This window comes from Carya illinoinensis, chromosome 4, assembly GCF_018687715.1.
Source record: "Carya illinoinensis cultivar Pawnee chromosome 4, C.illinoinensisPawnee_v1, whole genome shotgun sequence".
Lineage (NCBI taxonomy): Eukaryota > Viridiplantae > Streptophyta > Magnoliopsida > Fagales > Juglandaceae > Carya > Carya illinoinensis.
Window position 1 is genome coordinate 41606948 of NC_056755.1, and position 16295 is coordinate 41623242.

Below are 16295 nucleotides of genomic sequence, written 5' to 3' on the forward strand. Positions count from 1 at the left end.
GCTTCACATTACAAATGTTCTTGTTGATATTAACAAAATGTACAGCCGACGCACGTGTCCAAAATTGTGTGGCTGAGATTGACATTATGTTCGTTGACACTTTCTATCTTTTATGTTTTCTATTGATCTTTCATATAGATGTGTCAAGATGTCTCTGTTACAAGCGGAATGGAATGGAGGAGAGGACATCCACCAATAAGTTAACACCAACTTGTAACTGATGTAAGAAGACAAGAATAATCTTATCTCGACAATGGGTTGAACCAACGACTACGTACAGTTCTACTCCAGTTGATTTGGATAAGGATGTTTACAATTTTAATTTTTTTTGTCCCAATACTTTCTATAATTCAGAGATAGATAAACACTAACATTTGTATTCCATTGTGTTTAATCAAGTAATTTACATTATGCACTGATAGTATTTAGGACTCGTTTCGGAACATAAGTATTCTCAGATATTTTAAAATATTTTATTTTTAATAAAAAAAATATTTAATTTTAATTTTTAAATCTTTAACTATTTCATCTAATCAATTTTTAATCATTACAAATTTTCTAAACAACTAGATAATACAAATAATAATACAACTTTTTCAAATTTTAAAATAAAAATTATATTCAAATAATTTTTTAATATATAATATTTTTATTCAACTTTTTTTCTCTCATTTTTTAAACTTAATAATATTTATTAATTCAAACTATTTAAAGATATTTTAAAATATTCTAAATATTCAAACAAGTACTTAATGCTGTGGGATCACAGATTGTATGTCTTTTTCCAAATTATAAAAATGTTTGAATTAGAAAATTGTCAAGAATAATCTTTTTCTTTTATAATATAAAACATATATACAAAAGTAATTTAAAGTAAATTCGGGGGCATTATATATATATATATATATATATATATATAAATGCGCGCACGCGCATGTGTGTGAATGTTTCACACTTAAAAAATTGACCAATATGGTAAAAGAGCAGTGCTACACATAGAGTGTGTGTAAAAAGATTTTTTTTTTCTTTTTTATTTTTTTTCATTTATTATTTTTTCATTTATAATTATTTTTAAAAAAATACAACATTATTTAAAAATATTTTTTTTCTTACAAAAGATATGCATTTTTTTTTTAAATAGACTTCAATTTAATTCATGAATTAAGGAAGTTACAGCTGTGACCAATAAGTCCAGGTATAAACCTTGATTACAAGTCAACTACTCATCTGTTATAAACTCTCCCGCACACAACTTTCATTGTACCGGACATTGTCTAAAAAACTTCAAGAAAACTCTCTAACGACAGTCCTTTCTGAGATGTGAAACTCTGTAAATAGAGATGTCCATCTCGATTTGTCAGAGAAAAACAAACACATTTCACATTTCACCCCACCCACCAAATTAAGGAGGAGGGGATTTTCCACCCTCATCCTCCAAAGAAGATAGGGATTCACTATCCTCCTCCTCCAAAAAAGGAAAGGGAATTGTCTATTTCAAAATTCTTTATTAACCTAACAAAAACATAAAACTTAAAACACCAAACAACCCTAACTGAAAAGCAACAAACAAACACTGTGCTCTCCACACCGTATGTCCACGTCGTCTACCCATGCCGAATGCCCAACCAATCTGCTCTGGTACTCTACGGACTACTCCACCCCGCAGCCTCTGCCCCATGAAAGGACCACTCCACCCTCATCCCATCTCTTCCCAGTCCACGTAACTAGCTTCGTCGCCGTCAGCTTCTCCCAGCACCAATAAGCCTTGAACAACATTTCCAAGGCTAAGACCAGATCCGATAACCTCCACTATGGACTGACAAAGGCTAAAACCAAAGACAAAACTAGCCTCTATTTATACAACCAACAAAAATAAGGCCATCGAGAGGTTTATTACAGACACTCAAAGCCAAAAAACAGGGCTAACAGATCTAACAACCAAACTGCAACACCCAATTTTCGGCCACCAACCATGGGAGTATTTGCCATGAGTTGCGATCAGGCTCCTCCCTAGAAACCGCTTTAACCCCTCCATGCAGCTCAGCATACAACCCGAAACAAATCTTTTGTTTTTCATGGATAAAATAGAGCTCCTTTACCTCGTGAGAAGCACCCCAAACCATCATGCAAAACCATCATCTCTGGAGCAAGATACCCTAACCACACTCACACCGTAACCCTCTGAAATGTTCCCACAGAAGACTATACCTAAACAGTTGGGAACATCTGCCAAACAAAACCGAGAACCTCCACCCCAAAATGAAATGACTCTCCACCCAGCTGGGTGAAATAATAAAGTAGAGGGCTCGGGACACAGCCTCTAGTATATGCGTTTGAACCTTATAAATGGGTTCGTATGCTTGTTTTCTCAAGGTAAATTTTAATGGTTTGCATGCTTCTCACTTTTGTAAGGACACTCGTGTATCAGCACAAAGTGATTTTAGGCAAGAAAGGCTCAACATAATATACAGGGTCTTGATTGATTATACTATATTTTCCAGTTTAATATTGCAGTCCATATTGTCTATATACAACTTTCACGGTCTATGTTTATTATCTCTCAACTCTAAATTAAATTATTAAAGAAAATATTTAAATCAACAAACTCATCTTATTTCATTTAAAATTTTAAAATAAAATCCAATAAATTATTTAATTTTTAAAAAATATTAAAATAAAAAATATATTAAAAAATTAAATTTTAATAATATTTTGTTCTATATTTCATTTTTATCTCATTTTAACAAATTATCCAATCGAGAGCTCAACTTTAATGGTAAATTGGATCCAGATACGAGAAAATTCCTAGGATGTTTCCCACTAGGAAGGAACTTTGAAATCCTTGGGTCCCCCTTGTCCACAGCAGATTTTTATTGTAATCTTTTCTCTCATGATATGACAAGGGGTTGTAACTTACGTTTGTGTTTCTAGTATATGGAGAAATCAAGTTATAACTATAACTGTTTATTAACATGTGTATTAATTTAATATGATTGATTAAAAAGTAAATTTTATTAAAAATATTATTAATTTAAATTTTAATTATAAAAAAATTAATATTAATATACAGATTAATATATGATTTTATTTTTATATATAATAAAATTTATTACATTGGTGATAAAGATTGTTGTCGTTATAATTGGTGGTCAACTGGTGCGATTGTGCCCTTACATTCAAGATCACGATGAATGTTGTCTCTGCATCTCACAGCACTGTCTAGTCATTGAGTCTGCTGGCTCAGCATCATGAGTAAAAGCTCAATCCACACATATAGCACGGAAATTCCATGCCTTATTGTAGATACAACAGTTCAGCTAAAATTAAGTGACTAAGATAATATATTTTATTTTATTTTTAATTTTATAATTTGAATGAATGTAGAATATTTTAACTTTATTTATAGCTATTTTAAGTTTATCTAAAAGTTAGGAAATATTTTAAGTTTATTTTAAGTTTAGCGTCACGAGTAAAAGTGTAGAATTCGAGTTTTAAGAGTTTTCTAATTATCCATATAAGAGTTCAAATAGAAAATTGTTATTGCTGAGAAAATAAAGTGTCAGGTATTAGCATCTGGGCCTGAACAAAAAGTCCGAAAATTTGATCCAACCCATTTTCCGAATTAACCCGATCCGATAACCCGACTTGTTTACGATTAAAACCAGAAGCGGGTATTACCCGTTACCCGATTTTAACATATACAGAATAACAGACTTTGATTTCCTGGTTGTCTGCCCGTCTCCCCTGAAACCCTAACCCCAATGAGCGATACGAGAGGGAGAGAAGCAAGAACATGACGACCCGTTTCAAGAAGAACCGGAAGAAGCGCGAGCACGTCAGTGATGGGCACGGCCGTATCGGTAAGCACAGGAAGCACCTGGGAGGTAGGGGAAACGCCGAAGGGATGCACCACCACCGATCCTCTTCGACAAGTACCATCCGGGGTTCTTTGGCAAAGTCGGCATGAGGTATTTCCACAAGCTGCGCAACAAGTTTGTGATTTGGAATTGGGATATTGACTCAATTTTTGTGATTTTCGTGGTATTGATTGTGATATGGAACTGGGATGATTTTCGTGGTTTCTCTGTTATCATCATATTTGGTATTCGGTTCCATCCGATGATGATTTTAAGATTATTTTTGTGGTTTTGATTGTGATTTGGAACTGAGATGATTTTCGTGGTTTCTCTGTTATCATCATATTTAGTATTTGGTTCCATTCGATGATGATTTTCGTGGTTTTTATTGAGAGAAATCTTCCCCAATCCAACCCAAACAAAAACGTAATCGGGTAATCGGTTAACGGGTCATCGGTATGGAACATATTCGGGTAGGGTCGGAAATCTGTGTTTTCGGGTCGGGTCGGGTCGACGAACAGTCCTATTAGCATCCCATTAGAAGAATTCATCGCGATAAAGCACTTTGACAACAGAATCCTACTGCAATTTAAACTACTTGTACATTGTTTATTTAAGAGATCTTATTAATTAAGATCTACGGAGATTTCGGTTTGAAAATATTGGAGAGTATATTCCGAATACATATATGTGAGAAAATTCTCTTGAAAATTTTCTAATTATTTCTCTCTCATAAAATGTGATTGTGCTTCTTGTTGGAGGTTCAGTGATCGTGATTTAGCCACCAAAATTCTAGAAAATAAAAAAAAAATAAAAAATCAATATTTGAAAATCATAACAGGTTCTAGCTTTTACTACAATAGAGACAGACGGGTGCTTGTCGTGTCAAATAAGAGAGTCAATTGATAAAAATTTTATAATTGAGGCTTATAATTCATTTTCAAATAATAAAATTAACTTTTTTGAATTTAACTGTCTCATAAGATTTTACATTTAAAAAGTTTTTTAAAAGATTACCAATCTATGTTATGCAATTTATTTAACTAACAATTTTGTTAAATGAATTGATAAATCTTTGAGTAACAATACAGGGACATTTAGGAAATTTCAATTATGAAAGATACAATTTTCATTGAATAATGTAGTCACTCCAATCTCAATCATAGGCAAGGAAAATGGGAACGCTGCCAACTGTACGGTCATTTTCATGCCCACTTGGAAATGACCCTCGGCATATTTTCTTTCCTTTCATAATGTAGGCCAATCACTCCAATCTCAATCATAGGCAAGGATAATGGGAACGCTACCAACTGTACGGTCATTTCCATGCCCACTTGGAAATGACCCTCGGCATATGTTCCTTGCTTTCATAATGTCAGAGTCTAGTATCTCCATTACTATAGCTGGTTGCAAGAATATTGCTTAATTTCAAATTTACATAAACAGATCGCCCGCAAACAAACTCTTCAGTCATTTCTAAATTGTGAAAACCAGCAGCGAGGAAAGAAAAAACACAGCAAAAAACTTTACTACAGACTTTCAAGGAACATTATGCATGTATATAAACCAAAACCAATATCATACATTTCCTTTTTCTCTTCTTTTCTTTTCACCCACAGCGGTGTTGTCAACAGACAACTACCCCAAATCTTATCCCGTGTGACATGCATAAGAATCGTGCTTGACCGAATGCGATACATGTGCGGAAGATGCTGATAGTATGCATAAACAAAATGCACAGGTGGCTTCATAAATCTGGGGGAGAGAGAGATTCACAGAAGCGATGATAATACACGCCACTGGTGTAGAAAACCCTCCCCAGTGGTGACTTCTAGGGCCAATAGCACAAGCACTGCCAGCATAGCTGCCCTTCCATTCCAAGTTTCAGCACTTCTTGTCCAACCCCATTCCGACACTGTAACAGGTGGTGGTAGCTCCCTGCGTTGTGAATCATATGCTGCCAATAATTCTTCTACACTGCCAAGGGGAACCAAAGACTGCCAAAAACACAAACCTCAAATCGGACAGACCAGACAAAGTGACACATAAGGCAAGCGTTACAATAAAGCTGAACAAAATCGATAATACTGGTAGGATTGTCCCAGGATGCGTTGTCTGTATAACTATCAGCAAAATTTACTTGTATACCTAACTGGAACTTAGGAAGGGAGACCTAGATTTGACTTTGTTCTTCAAAAGACAACATTGACATGTTTAGCTGGATCGCCATGGAAATGAGCATGGCACAAGAGTATTCACACTTATGATCACCTTGACAAACGAGGGAGATGCATTAAATGAAATCCATTCAGAAAACAAGTCAAGTGTCACAGGCGTGCTCGTTTCAATGAAGGGAAGTCATGGCTATTCCAATGAGAATTTAAATAAACAGGTTCATGTCACAAATCAACATTAAATCTAAAAACGAACCAAATAAGCATCCATACAAGGGGTACAAGACCACAATTACCATCACTTATTTCGAATCAAGAATAGTCTCACCAATATAAATACCACTAATCGTCTGTCATAAAGTCCGTCATTTTATTCCTTAAGGTTTCCAAAAATTCTTGATCTCGTCACTAATCTCTAGACATGAGCAGTTATCCCGTCCCATACGCTCAAGAAAATTATAAGGATCGCCCCTTGGGCAGGCGCACTTCAAGATTTGACAGCCGTTGGATTCATACAGTCAATATGATGTACTATAAAATGGACAAAAGCAACTGATACTTTCTATTGTATTTCCTTCAGCAATGCTTAGAAAAGCATTCCTATGCCTAAGACCTAGAAATTTGTGTCTAACATTTGAATGCTCATTTTTTCAATGACATGCATCATCAAAAGAAAGGCCAACTTGTTCTAGACTTGGCAGTAGACTGACTTATGGTCTTCACTCTTTTGCTCTTTCAGATCCGGTGATATGTGCACTACACATACACATGCACACAAGATATAATGAAGCGAAAAGAAACCATGCCTATGGAGCATCATATAGGTGAGCGAAGTTCTAGACTTAGAGACTACTTTTTTCCATCTTTAGGATAATCCTGCTATTTACTAGCTCTTCATCATTTACTTTCTCCAAAACAAAAGAAAAGAAAAATAATCTGGTTTCTTTTTTACCACGAAAAGTGAAGTTTAGACTCAAGACTGCACCAAAGTTTATTTTTCTAGTATCTACTCCAAAACAGAAAATATCGATTCATCTCCAATATAAAGGTACCTGTCGAGCTTCGAGGTTTGAGACTGCCATAGCTCCAACATATGGGAGACTCTCAATCACAGCATCAGCCAAATCAGATATGAAGGTCGGTTCACAACCTAGGGCAGGAACACGCCCCCATGTTTTTATACCAGACTTTAGAGCTAATTCTTTATACTCAACATCAATTTCTTCCAGAGTTTCAATGTGCTCACTGACAAAGCTGTTAATCAAGCATAAAAGTCTAAATGACAAAGTAACACGAAGTATTGAAAGAATTAATGGTAGAACAATACGCGGTGTTTGTGCATGTGAGAGAGACAGACAGAGAGTTAATGACAGACCAACAAGAACAAGAAGTACTTTATTTTATCGGTACCAACATGAAGCATCAAGTATTGAAAGAATGATGATGACAGACATTACCTAATAGGGACCGCCAACAAACTGTTCACTCCTTTTTGCCCAAGTTCAATTATGGTCTCATCCGTATAGGGTTTCAACCATTCTACAGGTCCAACTCTGCTCTGCAAAAAATTGACTATGAAATGAGTTCCACAATGGTATCATGTGTAGATGCAAAAAGGCTCACTGGACAACCTATACGCTCACTGAACAACAATAAAGTTCCTAACTACTAGTATCAATTCAGATGACAAAGTATTTCATTGTGTGGATTGCTTCCAAAACTCATCAATTCTAATTTTCTGGGTTTATAGCTATTTTCCCCTTTGTTTTTTGAGTGAATTCATCTATGCTTCCTGTATACCAGGATAATATCCCTCTCCATTTTAACAAAATATATATTTACCTGTAAAAACATTAAAAAAAAAAACATCATATTCAACAAAAAATCAGAATCTACTTTCATATATAATTTTAAAAGCTGGGGGAGCTATGCTTTTGCTCACTCACATCATCCACTCCCATATTATGTTAGTAATGAAGATTTAAAAATATATATATAATTAAGAAAAAATGTAAAATGAAAAATAATGTATCTTATTAAGTTATTAATTTCTATTTAAAGTTAGTATCATCTTTTAGTTCACCTGATACCGTCTTTTTGATTTTGTAGCCAACAGATCCATAAAGTCATGGAATTTTAGAGGAAGTTAATTTATGACTCATGATAGTCATAGTTACTTTGGCATACATAACGAGCAATTGATCCCTCTCTCCACTCAATCAAAGTTTGTGGGCTTTAAAATAAATAACAATAAAATAAAAGAAGGGGAAAGAAGATCAATATGTTCAACCAAATTTTAAAGATGAAAATGCTCAAAGTTTCCAATTATTATATAATGATTCTACATATGTAACTAATTTAGTTAAATAGTATTTTTAATTTAGTACGTTTAGTAATTCCTGCAAAATCATGTGGATTTACGATTAGTTTGTTTTAATCTCCAAAGCCTTGTAATAGGAGGGTAAGAATCCCTTCAGCATAAACAAAAGATGTTAAAAACAAGATAAAATTATGCCCGCTAAACCTGGTTTCTTGTATCATATAAGTTAATCAATACCCATCTTTCAACCAACTCCTCATTGAAACTTCTGCCATATATTATTTAAGAGACCTATTTATCAAACCAAGACTAGCTTATATGAATTAGCTACAAGAGTACAAACTACTACGGTTGTTACTTTAACAGAAGTACCTGATAAGCAAGAGTGCAAGCGTTAGTTATCTTCCTCTTTTCTAATTCTTCCATTATCAAATCCACACATTCCTCCATCTCGGCCTTATATGGATCACCAGCCTCTTCTACATATGCAAGTGGCACCCCATGTGCGCTAAAGAATATCATAACCTAAAATGTATATTTTCAATTAGACTGGGGGTCATACGTACCAGAATGATAAAACAAGCAATGAAGCATGTGGTTTAGTTTAATGCAGAGTGAAGAAATGTTTGAACAGAAAAAACATGGCCAAATTCAACAAGAAAGTACTTTTTTTTTTTTTATAGGTAACAAGAAAGTACATTTTTTATAAAGGTAATCAAGAAGTTTTATGCATAAAAGTAGGCAAAGCCCAAGTACACAGAGAGTATACATGAGAATAAATTCAACAAGAAAGTATTAAAAGCATTTAAAGATGAGCAACCTGTTCAGGGCAGTCAAAATTTATTAACTCCTTTTCAATCAAATCTGCCATGGCTTTTATGTACCCTTTGCGTTGGTACCATGAAGGTATTACTGTGTGCTGCATGTTGACTAAGTATTCATCCTCCCTGATGAACAAAATAATTATGTCAGCTCAATTGATATTATATTATCTTTTTGGGTTACTGTAGCATAATAGCAGCAAGTGTTTGGTAATCACCGGAATATACTCTCCAAGAGTCGAAGGCTAGAACCACTGGTTGATATTGAAAATTGTGGATACAGCGGAAGGACAACAAGCTTTGTAATCCCATCTCTTTTTATCTACAGAATTATTTCAAAAGAAAAATCAATGGCCAGATCCATCTTTTCATTCTTACAACAGATTTAGGAATACACAGAAAGCATTATCCTCTGAAAGCACAAAATTTCTTTGACCATTGACATCTTCACAGAAGATAAATCGTGCAGCATTCTCCTCTAAAATAAGTAGTAGATATAGAATCTTATTACCAATAAAAATGAATAAGTTGTAAAAGAGTACCATGAAAATAGATGCAGGGACGGTGGCATTTAAGTGTATCAAGCAATAAGTTGGAAAACTAATGTTAGAGCCCACCAGATACCTGTTCAATAGCTTCTTCAGTAAATGGATGCCAATAACGCATACCAACATACACATCAGCTGGGACATTCTTTTCCCAAAGGAAGTTCCTCAACTCTTCAGCCTGAACATATAGAAGGACAGCCAATGAAATAGACAAGGATGAACTCAAATTTTCAGCAAAAGGAGAAATTCCTAAGAACCAAAGTATATAAATACAAGCCTGTAGCATGCAAAAACCTTCACAACCATCAGCCAACATTAAAGGTTAAGTTAAATTAGTATAAACTGGTAACTTTCTATGAGCTTTTACAAGCTTGATAGCTTCAATAAATTACTGTGCTTTGTTCAATGGAGTCCAGATCTGGGAAAACATATAGCAATCAAAAATTAGAAAGTCAAAAACAAATGTCCTATGAGATACTCCATACCTATCTAGGATCTCACCACTGACGTAAAATGAGCAAAAGAGATCAAAATTTTACATTCAGAACATTTGTGCTGCATTCTGTTTTATGTTGGCATCCCATAACCAGAGAGTTCATACTAGAAGCCTGAAAAAAAGGATTTTTATTGCTTGATTTAGTCTTCACATACAAACCCTTCTGACGTCCATTTGCATTATTATAAAATACCTCATACATAAAAGCTCATGCTATAATTCTTATTCGACTAGTACTAGAGATCCACCAGAGATCAATGCATTGCTGAGTTCATCTCTACCGGATGATGATTTGAGGTATCCATTAGCAGTATGACAGTGAGGAGGAGGAGGAGGAGAGAAAGAGGGGGGGGGGGGGAAGCGTGGGGGGCGGAAAGTCTTTTCTGCAACTTAAAATGGAAGAACAAACAAAAACAAACTAGAATTTCCAGTGAGATTGGCAGGATATACGTATAATTTTGACAGGAAGCAGGACTGATACACAAATATTCCAGGCATCATCTTAGCATTTTCTTCCATTTTTTCAATGTTATTGATTAGCGAAATCACAATACATGCTATGTAAAATTAACAACTAAGATCTTGTAAAAAAAGCTAAACAAATAAGCTCTAGAAAAAATATATAATAAAATATTAGCTACTAAAAAAGTTTGAATCAAGGTTAACAGAAAAATCATGCCTGGGCATCTGTTATCCGTCGAAGAGGGGAACCACCACCAATTGAGGCGTAGCCCTCTTTGCTCTTGGGAGCCCGGAGAACAGATATGAATTGTGCCAAGGGCTTTTGAAGAAAACAAAACAACCTTGGTAGTCGTATAATATCCTGTCCAATAGAATGAAGGCAAATGAATACAGAACCATTGATGGTAAAATGAACGTCCACCAACTCCAAGGTCCTTTTCACCCCAGGAAAAAATAAGAAAACATAGTATCAATTAAAGTTGATAGTTTAATCCCAAACCCACCACTGCTGTAAAAATCCCACAACCTAATTGTGGTGCTACCATTAACACTATCACATAATTGTTGCCACTGCTCTCTACATGGGATGTAGTGTCAAAATCCTTTATCCTACATTTAAAAAAAATGCCCCTTGAGCATGTATATACCAAAAAAAGAAGGAACAAAAAAAAGAATTCAGAAGAAAAAAAAACATTCCATATAGCAAGACATGCCTGCAAAAAGAATGTTCCCACCATTAGATAGCTATCTTCATTGCTAAATAAAAAATATCTGGTACCTAAAGGAATTCATAAAATTATGTGACAAATGTTATTACTCTATTCCAAGATGATAACAAAAAAATAAATTTATTTCAAATTTTGCAAGATATATATACACACACACACTCTTGACAAGAAGCATCCCCTTAGCATTTGATGAAGGCAAAACATAAAAAAAGAAATGAATAAAATAAACAGGGGATAAATGATGCAAACTTACAATAGCAAATGATAAAATACTATTTGAGATACATTAAACAGGAAAGTGAGAGCTCGTTACCGGGTCAGCAAACAGGTTAAACAAGAAAGGCTGCACATCTTCTAGAGTCTCGGGACCTCCAAGGTTCAGCAACAAGACTCCAATCTTATCATCACCAACGATAGGTGCATTGGAGACATCTTGACTTTTCGATGTCACTAGCACTCCCGGTGGCAACAAAGACTTCTTTAGAGATTGCTTAGGAAATAAAGATTGTGTTTCAGACCATCCGGAAGAAAATCTTGCAACCATGCAATGTTTTGAAAGATAAGAATTATGGCAAGCCTCCATATGGACCCCAGAGCATTGATATATCCTTTGGGAGGTGCATATTGCCTGTGGCAACAGCCTATGAAAGCAAAGAACATAAAAAGTATATAATAGTTGATTTACTGTATCAATCCTCACATATGATTCTAAAACATTTGTTTATTAATTGACTATACAACTGAATTTATCTATAGAAATGCAGTAGCAGAACACCATTATTGTTAGGTGTTACAAGAGAATGCAATGACATGTTTTAGCAATGGTAAATGAGCATGATTAAAGAAAATCTTAAAAATAATATTAAAATACTTTGACAGAGAAAACATAAATGAAGGGAAGATATTTTTTTAATGACAAGGAATCCTAGAGACCGTGCAAACGCAATATGTCTTTAACCCGGTTAAATTGCGGACCCGTGTAACACATCCCCAACACATCGATCAGGTAAATCATCAGCTTTTCACAGATGGGACATGACCCATAGAAATTAATTGCACCCAAGGGTTCAGAGCTTAGACCTAGAGGGAGCATACCACCAAGACCAAGGCCCTTACCACTTGAGTCAACCCCTAGGGGTTAAAAATGAAGGAAAGATATTAGAACCTACAGTAATTTAATACTTCAACATAATAAGGATAAACAATGCAAGCTATTGCACAATTGTGACCATTCAGAATGTAAAATTATGAAATACATTAAATTACCCATTGGCTCAGATTTCAAACTCTAAGATGTGAATATTGAGATCATTAAAATAAATTGACAGTCCAATACAAAGACATTTGGCCTTTGGGGATAGTTTATTCATTTTTAGTTACTACTAACTCCTATACACAATCTAGAGTTATCAAAGCAGTAGGTCTCAAAAATAGAATCATTCATACTATAAGGAAATATATCCTCTCACAACCCATTTTCCCCCAGATGGACTACCTCTCCCTCTATTTACCTTTCACGTGCCTTTTCTCTCAAACCATACAAAGCAAACAGTTTATATGTCCTTGATTTTCCTTTATCACTTTTCTATCCTTCAATTTGTCCTTCAAATATAATGGCTAAGTACATGGTCCAAAATGGCACTTAAAAGATTGGAATCTTGCAGACAAATAGTCCCAGTTTGAAACTCACATTGCCTACTTCACAACAAGCATCGAAAACTCATAAAACAATGACAAGGCAAACGTTTTAGACCTCTGAGGCTCAGCCGCTCAGAGATATACTAGACTAGCAACCTCAGGCAGAAAGATATGGAAGACAATTCATTTAGCTTTCAACTTCTGACAAATGCATTGCACTAAGATGGTGGAAACCGAAACCTCACTTTACAAAAAAAAAAAAGCTAGTAACATTCTCTAGATTTAATAGCCAGTTGCTAACTAAATGCAAGCGTCTGTTTTCTACTTCGTTTCCTATATTTTCCTTCTCTCTTGGCCTCACCTTCAATTACAGGAATAACAGGCTATTCCTCGTATTTGATATATCAATCACCGTGCAAAGATTCAAAATTACAAGACATTTTTGTATAAATAAATAGAACCACAATGAAGAAAGAGCCAACACATAAAGTTGCGAAAACGAAGCAACTATTACGGTGGAAGGTACATCTACATGCAAACAAGCACGATCCATACATGCTCAAATATATGTAGTCCTCAAAAACAAAAAAGAAACAGAGTTTCAGAATCTTTACAGTGGGAATTTAGAATCGCGAGAAGCAGAGGTGAGGCAAGGAGGACGAAGAAATGCAGAGGGTGAAGACGAAGAAGAACACGGACTTTGAATGAGACCCTTCATATTCATCTAGAAAAGAGTACCACCAGTTCTCTATCGAAACCCTGAAATCAAAACCCACTAAACCCACCGCGCAAAATGAGCCTAAACCACAAATCAAGCATCAGCATCAAAACCGACAAAAAAAAGAAGAAGAAAAGAAAAACCCAAGACTCACCAATACGTCGTGCAGCGAATGGTAGCTGAGGAAAAGCATGTGAAGAAATAATGGAGATGGAGGAAGAAGCTTACGCGTCTACATTTGGTTCATCGCAGAGACAGGCACTACTCCATGGAATTGGTTAGCGGATGGAGGGCCACAGCCACACGAAGACAAATTAATAGGAGCCCACGCCACGTTATCTGCCTCTATATTTATTTATTTGTTATAAAACTATGAAAGGAGAGAGTTAGATAAAGCTAAGAGAAGTTATGAAATTTATGAATTTTTTAAAAAATTTAACGATATATATAGGCGTATAAAAGGAATTATGCTAGCTTACTATGTTGTACTATGCTGGTATTATGTACTATGCATATGTCAGCCAACTCACTATGCTAATATTATAATTGCACTATACACTATGCATATGTCGGCCAACTCACTATGCTAGTACTATGCTAGCACTATGTACTATGCATTTGACGGCTAGCTCAAGGTGGTCATACAATTTATTTTACAACAATGTTATTTTACAACACTCTCCCTTTGGATGACCATATATAATGAATATGCCTCGTTAAAACCTTGCCAAAGAAAAACCCTGTGGAAAAAAAAAACCAATGGCGAAGGAAAAAGAGTACAATATTCATGTGTACTGTAAAATGCTTTAAGATTGCCTCATTAAAACCTTGCAAAGGAAAACCCAGTGGGATAAAACCTTAGCGAAGGAAAAAGAGTACAATCAGTATAAGTCTTCAAGACATTACTCCCCCTGAAAAGTGCATGATAAAAGGTCTTCAAGTCTCCGCATTCTAATGTTCTACACAATCTTCTTAAATGTTGCAGTTGGTAATGCTTTTGTGAATAAATCTGCCAGATTATCACTTGATCGTATCTGCTTGATTTTAATTTCACCTTTCTCTTGAAGTTCATGAGTATAAAAGAATTTAGGTGAAATATGTTTGGTTCTATCACCTTTGATATATCCTCCTCTAATTTGAGTAATACAAGCAGCATTATCTTCGTATAAAGTTGTTGGGCTATCATTAATCACTGGAAGACCACACTTTTCTTGAATATGTTGGATCATTGATCTTAGCCAAATACATTCTCAACTTGCTTCATGAATTGCAATGATTTCTGAGTGATTTGAAGAGGTAGCAGATAGTGTTTGTTTGACAGATCTCCATGATATAGCAGAATTTCCATAAGTAAATACATATCCAGTTTGAGATCTACCTCTGTGTGGATCTGAAAGATAACCTGCATCTGCATATCCAACTAATTGTGGATTTGAACCATGTTGATAAAATAATCTCATATCAACCGTACCTCGAAGGTATCGAAGGATATGTTTAATACCATTCCAATGTCTTCGAGTTGGTGCGGAACTATATCTTTCAAGTAAATTAACTGAAAATGCAATATCAGGCCGAGTGCAATTTGCAAGATACATCAGGACTCCAATTGCACTGAGATAAGGTATTTCAGGATCAAGAATTTTTTCATTGTCTTCACAAGGACGAAATGGATCCTTCTGCACATTAAGTGATCGAATAACCATTGGAGTACTCAGGGGATGAGATTTGTCCATGTAAAAGTGTGTCAAGACTTTCTCTGTATAATTTGACTGATGAATGAGAATTCCATTTGGCAAATGCTCGAGCTGCAGGCCGAGACAAAATTTCGTTTTGCCAAGATCCTTCATTTCAAATTCATTCTTTAAATATGTAGCGGTTCTTCTGATCTCTTCAGGAGTTCCAACAAGATTTAGATCATCAACATAAACCGTAATAATAACAAATCCGGAGTCTGATTTCTTAATAAAAACACATGGGCATATTGGATTATTCTCAAATCCTTCTTTCAATAGATATTCGCTAAGGTGTTTATACCACATGCGTCCGGATTGTTTTAACCCATATAAAGATCTTTGAAGTTTAATAGAATACATACTTCTGGATGTATTCAGATTAGAAGCTTCAGGTATTTTATATCCTTTAGGGATTTTCATATATATATGTCATGATCTAATGACATATAAATATGCAGTGACCACATCCATCAATTGCATATTCAATCTTTTTATAACTGCCAAACTGATCAAATATCTGAATGTGATTGCATCCATAACAGGAGAGTATGTTTCCTCATAATCAATCCCCGGTTTCTGCAGGAAACTTTGTGCAACAAGTCGTGCTTTATATCGCACAATTTCATTGCTTTCATTACGTTTACATATAAATACTCATTTATATCTAACGGGCATTACACCCTTTGGTATTTGTATAATTGGTCCAAAGACCTCTCGCTTTGCTAGCGAGTTTAATTCAGATTCAATAGCTGACTTACATTTTGGTCAATCATCTCTACGTCGACATTCTTCGACAGTTC

At 35.0% G+C, this 16295-nt stretch overlaps 1 protein-coding gene across 10 annotated transcripts; it reads right to left on the reverse strand.

The window, feature by feature from the left end:
• Nucleotides 1-5264: 5264 nt before the first annotated feature.
• LOC122308461 (ferrochelatase-2, chloroplastic-like) lies at nucleotides 5265-14097 on the reverse strand. Of its 10 annotated transcripts, none has more exons than XM_043121792.1 (13): nucleotides 13991-14097; nucleotides 13659-13819; nucleotides 11720-12047; nucleotides 11182-11391; nucleotides 10896-11039; nucleotides 10260-10328; nucleotides 9797-9898; nucleotides 9391-9494; nucleotides 9172-9298; nucleotides 8724-8876; nucleotides 7489-7589; nucleotides 7084-7285; nucleotides 5265-5854 (listed from the first exon to the last, which is right to left on the reverse strand). In XM_043121792.1, the coding sequence occupies exons 2-13, from the start codon at nucleotides 13766-13768 to the stop codon at nucleotides 5630-5632; spliced, it is 1875 nt and encodes a 624-aa protein (XP_042977726.1). In that variant the 5' UTR covers nucleotides 13769-13819; nucleotides 13991-14097; the 3' UTR covers nucleotides 5265-5629. The 10 variants fall into 10 exon arrangements, 9 of the variants coding, with proteins under 9 accessions (XP_042977726.1, XP_042977724.1, XP_042977725.1 ...); XM_043121790.1 differs by having other exon boundaries at nucleotides 13917-14078; XM_043121791.1 differs by having other exon boundaries at nucleotides 13659-13843; nucleotides 13917-14057.
• Between the last annotated feature and the right edge of the window lie 2198 nt (nucleotides 14098-16295).